The 13,283-nt window shown below is 37.9% G+C and overlaps 1 protein-coding gene across 5 annotated transcripts in view; it reads right to left on the bottom strand.

The window, feature by feature from the left end:
* The window catches only part of ZMYND11 (zinc finger MYND-type containing 11), a 104,291-nt gene that overhangs the window by 53,815 nt on the left and 37,193 nt on the right, over positions 1–13,283 (bottom strand). For 4 of the 5 annotated variants that reach the window (XM_033052033.2, XM_033052052.2, XM_033052068.2 and 1 more), the window contains exon 2: positions 6,729–6,863. The exons of the other annotated variant lie outside the window; for it this stretch is intronic. In XM_033052033.2, the coding sequence (XP_032907924.1) occupies positions 6,729–6,844 (116 nt within the window). In that variant the 5' untranslated portion in view covers positions 6,845–6,863. The remainder of the gene's footprint in view (positions 1–6,728; positions 6,864–13,283) is intronic. 5 annotated transcript variants of the gene reach the window in all.

Below are 13,283 nucleotides of genomic sequence, written 5' to 3'. Positions count from 1 at the left end.
CAATCCAATGCAAACTGAAGTCAGTTTTCTCACAGGTGAACACTGAATAGACAGCTGCCTCTGGAAGCAGCTATGTGGACTGCTGAGGAAGTATCATGGTTTTTATTGTCAGACCTTGTACTCCACACTTCTGCTTACCCCTGCATAACTAGGAATTCCTATTATACTACATAGCACAATCAAAAATATTCAGTGTACCAGCCAGGGTTTCAATAACACTGTTTCTTCAAATAGTCACATTTAAAACATACATGAAAATGATGTACAGATATGGAAAAGGATCCAGTAACTCTGGTAAGAAGTGAACTCGAGTGATCACTGCATACTCCTGCATAACAGGAGGATGTTCTACTTCAAACAAGTGCTTTCAGATAAGCCTACTCTCCAGCAACAAAAAGATAGATATTTAAGGGGAATGGCTTGTAAAAGGTTAACAAACCAACAAAGCAAAAAAAAATCCCATTTCTAAGCTTGTATTTCAACCAAAGAAATACCTGTTGGTACAATACTTCTGTTCCAGAGTCATCTGCTCTTCTAATCTTTCCTATGGCACACTATTTTTGTTTATGTATGACTAGTTGCAACATGCAGAACACTAGGAAGACTTACATTTTCATCAAGAGTACTATGAATAGTAACAGATATTTTTATGTATTAAGTATCTAAGCTTCAAATAACCAATTCTGTAAGAATCTTGCTCTTCCATTTTTTTTCTTGCCATTTCATCACATATTTATATACTTGTGCGATTATTCCCTAGCCATTCAAATTGCTCATGTTCTTATTTATACTCTGCTGCATTTATTCTGTACCTGAGAATAAATTGCTTATTCTCAACTTTACTTTAATCACTGCTTCTATAAATTGTTTTCTGTTAAAGCAGACAGCCTAGAAAGGGAACAGCAAAAGAACTAAGGCAACAAAACCAGATATCAACTCCTCTCAGACACTGACTAGAGAAATTCCAAAGACTGATATTTGGAGAAGAAATCCCCCTCCTAGGTCCAAATGTCAAACTGAGAGGGTCACATACTCAATCTACAACTGTTACCAACTCCATCTCAACTGTGGGACCAGAAAATCTCATTATTTTACAGTAATCTTTCATAGTGAGTAATTCCTTTCTGGCATGCCATCCCATCAATGCTGATTAATGTCTGTCTGCACAGAGCTAACAGAGTCTACTCTACACTGGCTTGGGATCTGCTCATTTCTGTTTGATGTTCTGACTTAGCTGCACCTACATTAAATTACTATATACAGCAATGAGTCCACAGAACAAATACAGTAAAGAAAGCTATGATCATTTAGGGACCTAGTACTGCACCATCCTACTCTGAAAGCCAGTTCAATAAGAAGATTAAAGTCTTTGTATCTATTAATGAAAAACAATATTTTCTTGTATCGCCAATGGGGTAAAACAGCTTTCTGACTGATGCAACAGATGGTTTCAGTATCACTTTATTTGCAAATAATACAAAGTGTCCAATTACAGCATATCCTAGTTAATGGTCTATCCATCAGCTTCATCCCCCCCAAAGCTGTGATACCTTCACCTTGTGTCCTACAATCACTCTTGGTTTCATTCTCAAACTAACTTATTCTCAGGCTCCATTTTGGAGACAGACAAGTTCTTCCTCCAGGGAAAAAGCAAAGCATGGCCCAGGGGTTGGTTTGCTCGTGACAGAGAACCCAAATGTGAGCCATGCCAAGACTGGCTCCTTGTGCCAAGGGCACCCAGCCCTGTTGCAGCACGCTGTGTGTCCTCGGATGCCTGCACATCGTGCCCAACAGAACTATCATGTCTCCATCTCCAGGTTGCAAGAATAGCTTTGCTGTGGGCTGTGTTATTTTTGGCACTTAGAACTGAGGAACCACACACACATATAAAACAAACAAAGAATATGTCAGGGCCAAAGAAACACTCTGTGAGCCAAAGGCAACGAAGTGTAGCCCCAGCATACCAGGGCATTCCCTGTCATGGTCTATGAAGATGGTATAGACACAGCCTATATAAGGCACAGGGAGAGAGAAGCTAATCAACTTAATTAATCATGAAATGCAACAAAGGGAGAGAGAAAAAAAATCATGAGGAAGGATGTTCAGAAGAAAAGAATTATGCTTTGGTTCTTTACATTAGTCTTCATGGAATGGTTTAGAAACCAGATAATTATCTGTTTACAATGGAAAAAGTCTTGAAAGCTGCCAATAACAGTTCTAAAATACCAGATCTGCCAACTGGGTATGTTAATAACATTAACTTAATAGCTAATGAACTATGAACTAATCATAAAGATTATGAAATGTTCATATATTGCTACTGAGGAAACCAAATATTTTGTGAGAAAAGGGGTATATATTTAATTAATATTTAATTAAATCTTAGGAGTCCAATTACCTGTAAGGGAATTACGGAGAAAACACTATAAAAGGAATTGGAAGATTGGAATAGCCAAAAAAGAGAACTTTAAAAACATGTCTGTACAGAAATACTTACCAATCTGCTATGCAACTGAATGTCAATAATTTATCCTACTCATCTAAATATGCATGCCTTTTTCCCAGAGTATTTTAAGGCATTTCATTCCATAGAATCAATTCTTGAGGTTACCCCATAACCAGAACAGATGGAAAATAATGAGGAAAAAACAGGAGGTCAAAGCATAGTTATAATTTTCAACACAGTTTAGGGATGAACAATTTGTCAGGTTGCACTCTTGACAGAGAATTCACAGGATATAGAAAGCCATTTCTCCACTAGTACCTACAGCATAACTAATTCCAATAATGCTCATCTAAATTATTGATACACTGGGGTCAAAGTATCCCAATATAAAGTCTGGACAGAAAAGGAAGTCATATTTCTTGATAAATACCTTTTAGAAAAGCAATTTTGTTATTAAGAAATGTGGTGATTTAGAAATATTACCTAGTTCTTGTAGTCAAATTTTAAACTATTGCAATTCATTGACTTGAGATACCCTGTCACAATATAAGCCAGGTGAGAATATTTATTTTCTGTACCTTTACAGGAATGCAACCAAAGCCTTCAAGTGAGCTCTACCATTAAATAAAAATGCACTGAATATACTGAAGCTTATGTGCAAAGGTAGGAACTTAAACATATATTATAAAGTTCTCTTCCAAAGGTAGTTTGCATTCAGAGTACTAATTCCTTTACATTCACATCACTCCTGCTCCTTGTCAGTATTGGTTTTCATTCCTCCATTCAGTTTTCAAGTTACTGAAGAATGCTTCTCTCCAACCCATGGAAAGTCCTTTTCCAACTATAATGTAGCCTCACAGGAAGTCAGTAAAACTGCAGCACCCCTTTCATATGAGGATTTATTGAGGGGTTTTTTTCCTGAGATATTGAGTCTGTGCAGTGTGGTCCCTTCCCTACCAATGCCTTAAGTACTTATATAATAGGCCAATTAACTCTGTCATACTCTTGCCATTTTACAACCAGGTTTTAATTCTTTATAAAACAGACACCTTTCTTGTGTTTCTTATTAATTCTCTGCATGCAATGACTTTTCTAAAAAAATTGCTAGAAGTTCAAAAAGCTTACTAATTAATTTCTTAAAGGCTCTAACTTGCATATTCAAATTTTCCAAGTGACTCTTCCCTTGATGTAAGACAGTTTTCAATCACTTCTAATCACGTATTTTTCTGTTCTTGCCTTTTCCCCTCATCAATTTAAAAAAGCAAAGCATACTTGATCTCGTCTACTTTTAATTAAAGGGCCTCTTTCCTTATAGGTTTTTTCCTGATAATATCAGAAGTACTTTGTAGTGCTGTAGGCTCCTCCTACACTATCCTCCTACTCTAATGTTCTCTACAGAAAATGCATGCCTAGTTCTGTAGATTTTTCTTGTCTACTCTCCATTGACAGTACCTTCTGGAAGTCTTCCTTCACCCAAGTAATCTTCTATCAATTATACTTAGAGTGCACAGGTAACAATTTGCATACTTGCATGTATTATATAAATTTGTCTGATTTGCATATTGAGTTGGAATAGTTCATAATCTACAAACAATTAATCCTCTTTTTGTATTACGAACATTTTCTCCCAGGTCATAAAAAATAAATGTTCCTTGAGATGTACAGTGTCTTCTACTCGGCACCAGAAGACTAAAAAAAGTAAGAATTAAACTAAATAAACAAGAATATATGAAGAAGAGGGAGACAACCATGCTGAATGCACATTAGGAGAAAAGCCAACAAACAGACTTGCTTAAAAGTAACAAACCATCTAATGAAGAAAGCAACAGTTCTTCAAAGCAATTTGCTATAAAGGTGTTTAGACTAACAGGTCACAAAATACACAGAACAACTTGTCTCTAGCAGCAAATGAGTGCTTAAATCAGGAGAAAAGAAAATCCATTCAAAAACCAAATAATGAATCATTTTTTAAACATGTGAAGTTATCTGAAAGTACCCATTTGTCATCCACTATATTACACATAGGAAGACTGTTACTTACCTTAAACATGGATTTATTAAAAAAAAATTCTCTTTCTGTTTTTATGTATTCTTACTCAGGAATATGAGTAATTCTTCCATAATGTCACTGTCATTGTTACTTTCTGTCAATCCCAAGAGGCATTACCACTTCTATAAAATGTTGCTAGTACAAATATTAAAACCTTCCATTTAGCTCCAACTATGTACACATGCTCATAATTTTCAATTTTGACCACTGATTTTGAAAATTCTTGGTATTCCTATGTTTGCCTATATGCCCAGACACTGATTGATCCTTTAAGGAATTGCAGTTGACCTGACCAAATGATTTTCAGCCTGGAAGAATACATTAGCTGCTCAGAAGAGATATTCTGATGCCATGGTAATTTTGGAACTTTATTTTGAATATTATGCATTATGCATACTCATTTACTATGTCATCTGTGTTTCTTCATCAACCACTAGTACCATACAGCAATTCAAAGGTCTTTATCATTACTTGTCAAAAGTTATCTCCTTAGGAATGCCACATAATAGAAACTAGATCAATGTTCATCACTCTTGTCGCTGATGTGCACGGGGAGAATTTACAATGCCCAAGCACTTTTTAGATTACTCTTCACTGCTAACACCTTGTTCATCTTTCTCAAAGTACTAAGGCTTCTTGCATTTCTGTTTAGTCACTTATTTTTCTTCTGACTGGAAGTGAGTCATGCAATCTGGATCCGCACTTTTTAAAAAAATCAAACTACCCATCAGTTACCAAGAGCAATGCTTCTTTTTCTAGTATATGATTATTTGTTTTCTCTTGTTTGTAATGATTTCTCTGACCTAACTTTACCCAGCTAAATGTTATTCCCACTATCTTAAACTAGGCATCTCTCATAAGAGTGGGATGAATTCCCAGCTAGACATGCCTGTCTCCCTTTATTACATCTAAAAAGAGCACAAACAGCTAACAAACTCAGCTAATATGTAGCCTAGAGCAAGTAATTTGAAATGTTAAAATGGAAAGTGTATAGCATTAGTTTACCCACTTGTCTCCTTGGAGACATGATGAAAATATATATATGCTTTAATGCATTCTAGAACTCCACTGCGACCTCAGAAGTTAAATTCCCTAGAATACAATCTCCTTCCAAACACTCTTGGAATTCCCTAGCTCTGGAAAGGTGCTTATCAGTTTGATGGTCCATTTTTCTTCTTCTAGAAGCCAGGTACACGTTAATTCATTTGGGACATTGTCTTTCTTTCTGCACTTCACTGTTCATTATGTTTGGAGAACCTGAACCATTACACTTCTCCCACTTAGGAAGTTTTGCCTGTCACTTCCACCCCACAGCTTCCAAACTCTGTCAGTGGACCCTTGTCAAGGACCATGTTACAATGATTTTCACTTTGTTAGTCACCTGCACTGTTTCTAACTCTCCCTGTTAGTGGTCTCTGACTTCATTATCAGTTCACATTGGTTCTGGCAACTGAAGAGTTGCCAACTGGTTACTTTAGTTCTTTTAAATTATTCATATTGATTGCTTTGACAAATATGACGTACATGTCAGCCTGGAAATGCAGACAAAACAGAGAGAGGCACAAAGCCCTCTGTTTTTATTACACTGCCTGCTACAAGTAATATTGTAGACCTTTCTACACAGTTCAAGCTCCACAGAATAAAGAATATATATTTCTTTGTGTATCCAGCACCTAATACAGCTTGATTAATATTTTAACAGTATTAATCAAAGGTGGTAATCATCTCATGTCTTCTTTAATAGCATCTTACGCAAATCTTGGCAAATATGGCTTCTTATCTATTTGAGCAATCTACCACGTCAGATTTCTCTTTGCCTTCTGGAAAAGTCCTACACTAGCCTCTCACATTTTCCTAAAGAAATAGTTTATTTATAGATTATTTTGCCCTTTTCTTGTTAAATGTTATATCCACTTCTGGTATTTTGACCAAGCTATCAACTCCAAAATGCTAAATTCAATAAAAGTACTAGAAATGTTACATATTTCCTAAAGATGCTTACACAAAAACAAATAGAGGGTAAGATCTCAATGAATTAAACCTCACTTTTGGATCTTTAGGTGTTCAGTTTGGTAGATTTGGTTTTTTATATACAATTAATTCATTAGTAGCATAGAATGGCACGTAGCAGTTTCACAGTCTGTCACAATGTTTACTATCTCTGTCTCCAAGGGCTTTTTATAGTATCAACCTTCCCCCTCACCAAGACTTTTTTTGGAGCAGGTCACTTACTTTGTAATACGGTCAATGTTAGCAATTTGCTTCTGGTTCCGGATTATTTCTATAGCTGCCCAAAGATGCTGGATAGCCTTTGTATCTGCCTGTCGTCTCTTCGTTAGGCGTGCCATGACCTGTTTACCTGGTCAGCTGCAGCCAATAAATAAAAAAAAAAAAATACACCAAAAAGTTAACCAAGAATTATAAAATAAATTACATGAAATATGATTACAAGGAAAAGATGCATTGCTGCATTTGCGTTCAAATTGTATATAACAATGTTTTCAAGTGCTTAAAGAGCAGTAAAAAGTGAAAAAAAGAAGTTTACAAGAATCCCTTTCACATCATGTAATATAAACAGAAGACAAAAATTTATCAAATCAATAGTAAATTTAGTTCATGTCTCATTCCCTGTATTTGGTAAAAGTGCAAAACTACCCCAGCCTGAAGCTGCCACAGCCTCCTGCATCGCCTGAAGCCCTTAAAAAGGGCGAGTGGTACTTGACTGCATCATATGGAGTAAGCACAAATTCTGACACAGAGAAAAAAGCTGGACCCACAGTTTAACATAAAACACAGTTCCTGGAGTATTACCTTCATGTTCTTATCATTTACAGGTATTTTTAAGAAGTCCATTCTATGAGGAGAAACTAGAGTATATTTTCATGGATGATAAGTATTAAAAAAAAAATATTTTGGAGCAGTTCCATTTTCTGTAACATGCTGAAACCCAACCAAAGTGCTTCTGATGGCATTTGCCCATCTAACCAACCCTGAACAGGAACATAATGAGCATCTGGCTTTGTTTACAAATTTTCCAAAAGCTGGAGGCAATGAGTACAGATAAGCCATAAATCGCCTACAGCTCTACTACAGGCACCGAATCCCTTTTTAAAAGCTTAACGATGCATTTTGATCACTAAATAACTTTCTTCCATTGCCACCACTTTCTCAATGAAAAAATGACTGATTTATGAGTGCTACCAAGGTCTATAATTTATTTTAGAGCTCTGTCCTCGGAATGAACCCTGTGGTATGCACGCGGATATTTGTAGCTAGCAGAATATTAACTTCAGTAACCCAAAATAATATAAAAAATGCAAAAACATTTCACCATCTGTGCAATGTTAAAGATGGGAATTTAAGTACTAAAAGTGTCCCTGCTCTCAAATTCAGAAAAATGAAACGGCTTTGAGTATTCCATCAGTTGCAGCAATGTAATTTTCATGTCTATGGGACCTACAGGTACTTATCAAAGAGGGGTCTCAAGTTTAAGATCTGATATAAGCTCAGCAACACTCACTAACTTTATAGGTGCAATGAAATGAATGGCAACATTCCATTATTAAGGATAAGAAATGATTTAACAGCATTATACTTTATGTTATGTAGCCCATTTAAAGGAAAAAAATAAGGAAAAGAAAAGGTGATGTGAAGTGGTGGTATGTGCACGCCCAGGTCTGTGAGGCATTCCTGGCTGCAGGAGATACCAGGGAAGGGCAGAACAGAGCAGCACATGAGAAGATACGGTGTGGTCACACATCGATCCCACATTTCAGCTTTAGAAATCTTCTCCCTCTGGGGTTTAGAGCAAGGGCAACTAGAGGGATCCCCCAGAAAAAAAAAAAAAGACCAAGAATACAGTTTTGAAGGAAAGATAAGACAAAATGTGACAGACATACTAAGAGTGACAGCAGTAGATAGCATCGCCTGACAATGATTCAGAGAAAGAATGTCTCCGTTGGGAACAGAGAGAAAAGACACTGCATCCCTGTGAGTTCCTCTGCATTCATTTCACAGAACATGAGGCCATTGCAAGTTTAAAAAAAAATCTGCTAATTTGTAAGAGAGACATATAACTATTTGCAGAATTTAATTTTTAAGAGAAACACAGTAAAGCATAAAAAAAGTTTCGATCTTAACACAAAAATGACAATCTTCACAGACCTATTTAGTATGAAACTTCTTTCCTAACACAGACATGACTGAAAAACTGTTCTTATTCCAGCTCTCTACAAACTCTCTGCCACAAAAGCTGTCAGACAGCTTAGCAAGCTGGACACGGGGTCTCTTGCACAGCATCACATCCCCATGCGAGGAGCAAGCGCTCATCCTTCTTGACCCCAATAGTGGTGTGAAACATCAGACCAGTTCTCAGTTTATTTAGTAATCCCAACTCCTTTAAAAATAGCCACTGTTTCTGGCAGCCCAGCATATGGCTGCTGTGTGAGCATCACACCCAGCACAGGGGACATGGGGTTTTCTCTCACACTCTGTGATGCCTGTGCCCAAGGGCTCCAGCACAGTGCAGGGTCCTGGGGAAGCCACCTGGGGAAGCCACCTGGGGAAGCCACCTGCCACCTCTGCATGGCCCCACAGCCCTGCCCTGCAGCCAAAGGGAAGGCTGGCCTATGGGGATAGGGAATTCCTGCTTCTCCAGGCAGGAAGAAGCCCATGCTCGAGGCAGGGAGAGTGAAGGAGCACTGTAACCACGAGTTCCTGAAGCCCTGTGGCTGCAGAGTGACTATGGGATCACTGTTCCCTTTGGAATGTGCTTTCAGAACAAACTCTCTGACCAGCCCCTCACCCCATCCTGTGCTGGCTCACTCAGCTCTCAGGACAGTGCACTTCCATCCCTGAATGCTGCAGGGGACAGAATTTACCCCCCAAAACACAACCCATGTGGGTGGACCCCCAAACAGCTCCCTGCTGCACACACGGGCACAGCCATGGCTCTTCCCCTTTGTTTGTCTGGAAATAACAGCAATAGGGACACACATAGCACACAGCAATCACACCTGTTCTGTTTCCTTTTTTTTCCCTTCAAGATACAGTAATTTTAGCAGGTGTTCTGCCTAAAAAGAATATACATTTCACTTTCATAACTTTCGTTTACTATTTAAGGGCACTTTCGTTAAACTCAAGAGTTGACACTCTACTACTGAAATAGCAGTTCTTACTCACCATACTGCCAAAAATACATTTTTTTTTCCAAAAGTCCAGAATACTTTAGTGTTATTTTAATCTTTTAATTGCATGGTGTAGAAAAAATATAGAGTCTTTTTACATTACAGAAAAAGGTTAAAAGATTGAGGCATATTTCTTGCTGTTCCTTGCAGTCACTCTTCCTCTATGGTAAAACTAACCACAACAGTCTACTGCCTGCACTTCTGCAAAAATATAAGCAGTTTTCTATATTACTAAAATATTTTTAAGGGAATTTGTATCCAACTGTTAATAGTTCATACGATGCCTTAGAGTAATACTTCCAAGCAACAGAAGATCCTCCCAGCATCTCCACAGGAACAACTTATTCATGCAAATAGTGGTTTACATTTCAACAGGAGACATGTTAGGGTCTTAAATCTGTATTTATCACTCCTGATTATGTGTGGGTTCACACACACACACACACACACACACACACACACACAGAGAAGAGAACAAGAATAAACATGCAGTGCGTGTGAGTACGTATAAAAATCTATGGCTCAGAGGTTCAGTATTGAAAGAGGCTGATTCATGCACGCAGTCTTAAGAAGTTTGAAGTCCAGAGACTCTTTAAAACCACAATACTGGATTGTACATTTACAGATAAATGCTTGAAAATGTTACCTATCCTCCTCTTTTTTTATAACATTCATTTAAAAATCCTGGTACAAAAAACTAAATGCTCAAGCAAACATTTCCTTTGTATGATTTGCTGGGCACTATGCTCATTTAGTGGTACCCTCTGTCTATACAACATTATTTGCTCCATGCCACTTCTGTCATTTTTTGGTAGCAAGTTTATGGTAGGATACAGCCTCTGAGAGAAAGGCTGACAAACACAGACGACTGAAAATCTAGGAATTTATATCAGCAGGATCTGTCTTAGGTCTTGTAGGCATTCATGAGACCTGCAGAGTATAATAAATATCCTAACAGAGAAAGTTTTGTGTGGCTGATACACCAGCTCATACACTTCCATCAACCCTCACTCACACAGGGCCCAAAGCAAACTATTTATGTTCTCAACTTTCAACTCTCTAACTTTTCCTCATGAACACTGAGCATGATTTTACTGTACTTTGTATTTTGAATCCCTCTTTAATGTACTAAACACATTTTGAAAAGTATACCACTTTACTGTGTGCAGCCAAATGCTAGCCACGCTTCTCACAGGCAGTCTCAACAACCTGTGCTTTATCTAGTGAATACACAAGATAACGCACACAGAGCAGGGCTTATCTTGCCCAGACCCAGCGCAGCCTCACTGCCACGCGGCACAGCAGTGGCAAGGCACACACTGTCAAAACAAGGCTACCAGTCATTAGCACACACTTGGCTGAACCAAACACTGCACAGCTGTCTGCTGCAACAGTGCTGGATATGGAAATCTGAATTGCAAGTCAAAATAAACAAAAATCACCTTGCAGCACGTCAAGGAATTTAGCCCAAGGAACCTTCTGACCTGCTGCTTGCATCCAATTTAGCAGATACTATCAAGTACTAAGTTTAGCTAGAAACTCTCCCTACATAGAAAAAACTCAAAGGTAGTCAAGTCTTCCACGTGTTAGCTTTTAAACACCATCATCCAAGCAAAATATGATGCTTCTAAAAACTTAACTAATAATTTGGACTTTGCACTGAAGCAGACGGCGTTGCAGTTGGGGGCTGCTGCTCTGATGGGAGCTGCTAATTAAGAGCTGACAAGTAGTAACTCGTTAATTCTTGTGTTTGTACCTCACTGTAAGTGAGGCTACCTGTGGTGCTCGGCCCTTCCAGTGCAAAGTCAAACAGGTTAAACTCCATCCCTGCTATCAGCCACCATTTGGCTGGGACTCTGTGCACTTAATTGCAATGGAAAGGAGGTTTAAGGAGTTGGTCCTGGCCACTGCTCAGCTACTGGGTGCTGCCTTTTGGCCTCACAGCCCTTGCTGTGGACTTGCTATTGTTTCTTCCACAACACAGAGTGAAATATTTTAGGCTCAACAGCAGGAGGAAGCTAGGCTCAGTTCTGGTTTTTGTGGTTTTCATGCTGAGTTTGGGTGGTTTGGGAACTTAAACACAGTCTCAAATTCATATTTGTAAGTACTTTATAATATGGGGTCCAGTTTCTTAAAGTGTAACTTTTTATAGTAGGCATAAAACTGTGTATATCAGCAGTACAAAGAGTTCCAAACGTTTAGCTTTGTTCTGGTATTAAATAGGAGTCTATCATTAAAATCCAGATTTGCAAATGATGCAGAGTTTGGGTCCCTGGACTTTATACAGATCTCATTGTACTGTGAACTTCTGCAAGCTTAAAATTTAGTTTACAATTTAAACTGCTGTCAAATCTTATCTTTCATCACCAGTGTAGTGGGAGTGCGAACTCTTAGTCTTCCCCTCCTACAACAACCGTGATTAAAAGTGGCAATTATTCTTTTTTTACCTAGGAAAGGTACAGGTGAAAATGTCTTGACTGAGTAGCAGCATAGGTCATGCATGGGGCAAAACCAAAATGTTTAATTTCATGTCTGCCTTCCATAGCTGATGATCCAAAAATGTGGGGAGAAGCTGCTAGGGTGAGGACAAAGCTTTTGGAAGGAGAGAATCCATATTTTGCTTACTATTTATTTATCTTCATGAGTGTGCAAGATTATAGGCATAACCAAGGATTTGCTGGGCACCTGGTAGCAGGAGCTCTTTTGTAAGACTGAAGGTTATCAGAGATAAAGATTTTGCATACAAAGTAATTTTAAAATATTGAAGAATGAGCAAGTGGTTTGGTATATTAGATATTTATTTTGGACTTAATCCCAATACACTAAAATCAACAAATGCCTTTCTGCTGACTTTCCAAGGTTTTGGAGTAAACTTCCAACTGCTGTCTGATTGCCACATCCTCACAATGAAAACCTTATAGATGTGTTGAATGATGTTAGTGAAACTGAAACATGTAAAAGAAGGCTTGTGGCTGAAATAGGCAACAATTCTTTGTTAATTAAACTAAACTCATAAAATTAGACTATAAGTTAATAAAAGTTACTGAATTCTTCAGTGTATTTTTGTTTGTTGTTGGTTTTTGGCTTTTTTTTTGTTTTGGTTTTTTTTAATTAGATTAATTCAGGCTGTAATGCTGTAATTTTGGAAGTTATTAAAACACAGATTTTTGGATGTTGAATGTGTGTCATTCCTAATGAAAATCTTTTCATTTCACTGTTAGCTTAAGGTCTACACAGTCTATTCAAAAGAGGAAAGTTTATTAGCATAATTATCCTAAATATTTCCCATGTGCAAGTGCAATACCCCTGCTGAGCTGTGCAGCTCCACCTTTTGCATTTCCCAACCGCAAGGTTTGTAACCTTGATGTCATGCAACTTTTTGAGTGAGGTTTTGCATAGCCCCCTGAAGTGCAGTACAGACACAAAACAGGACTGTATGAATATAAAACTGTAATGTTTTGCTTCATTCTCTCTGCAATTTAATTTTTTCCCAACTCCTGTACACAGAATACATGAAAGCTTTTGCTTTTACCTTGTGCCATTTCAAGATGGCACTGAGCCACTGTAGAAATCAGAGCCAAGGACATTACAGAATTAAAGG

Source organism: Catharus ustulatus, chromosome 1 (assembly GCF_009819885.2).
Source record: "Catharus ustulatus isolate bCatUst1 chromosome 1, bCatUst1.pri.v2, whole genome shotgun sequence".
Classification (NCBI taxonomy): Eukaryota; Metazoa; Chordata; class Aves; order Passeriformes; family Turdidae; genus Catharus; species Catharus ustulatus.
This window is presented reverse-complemented; position numbering and strand designations above follow the sequence as displayed.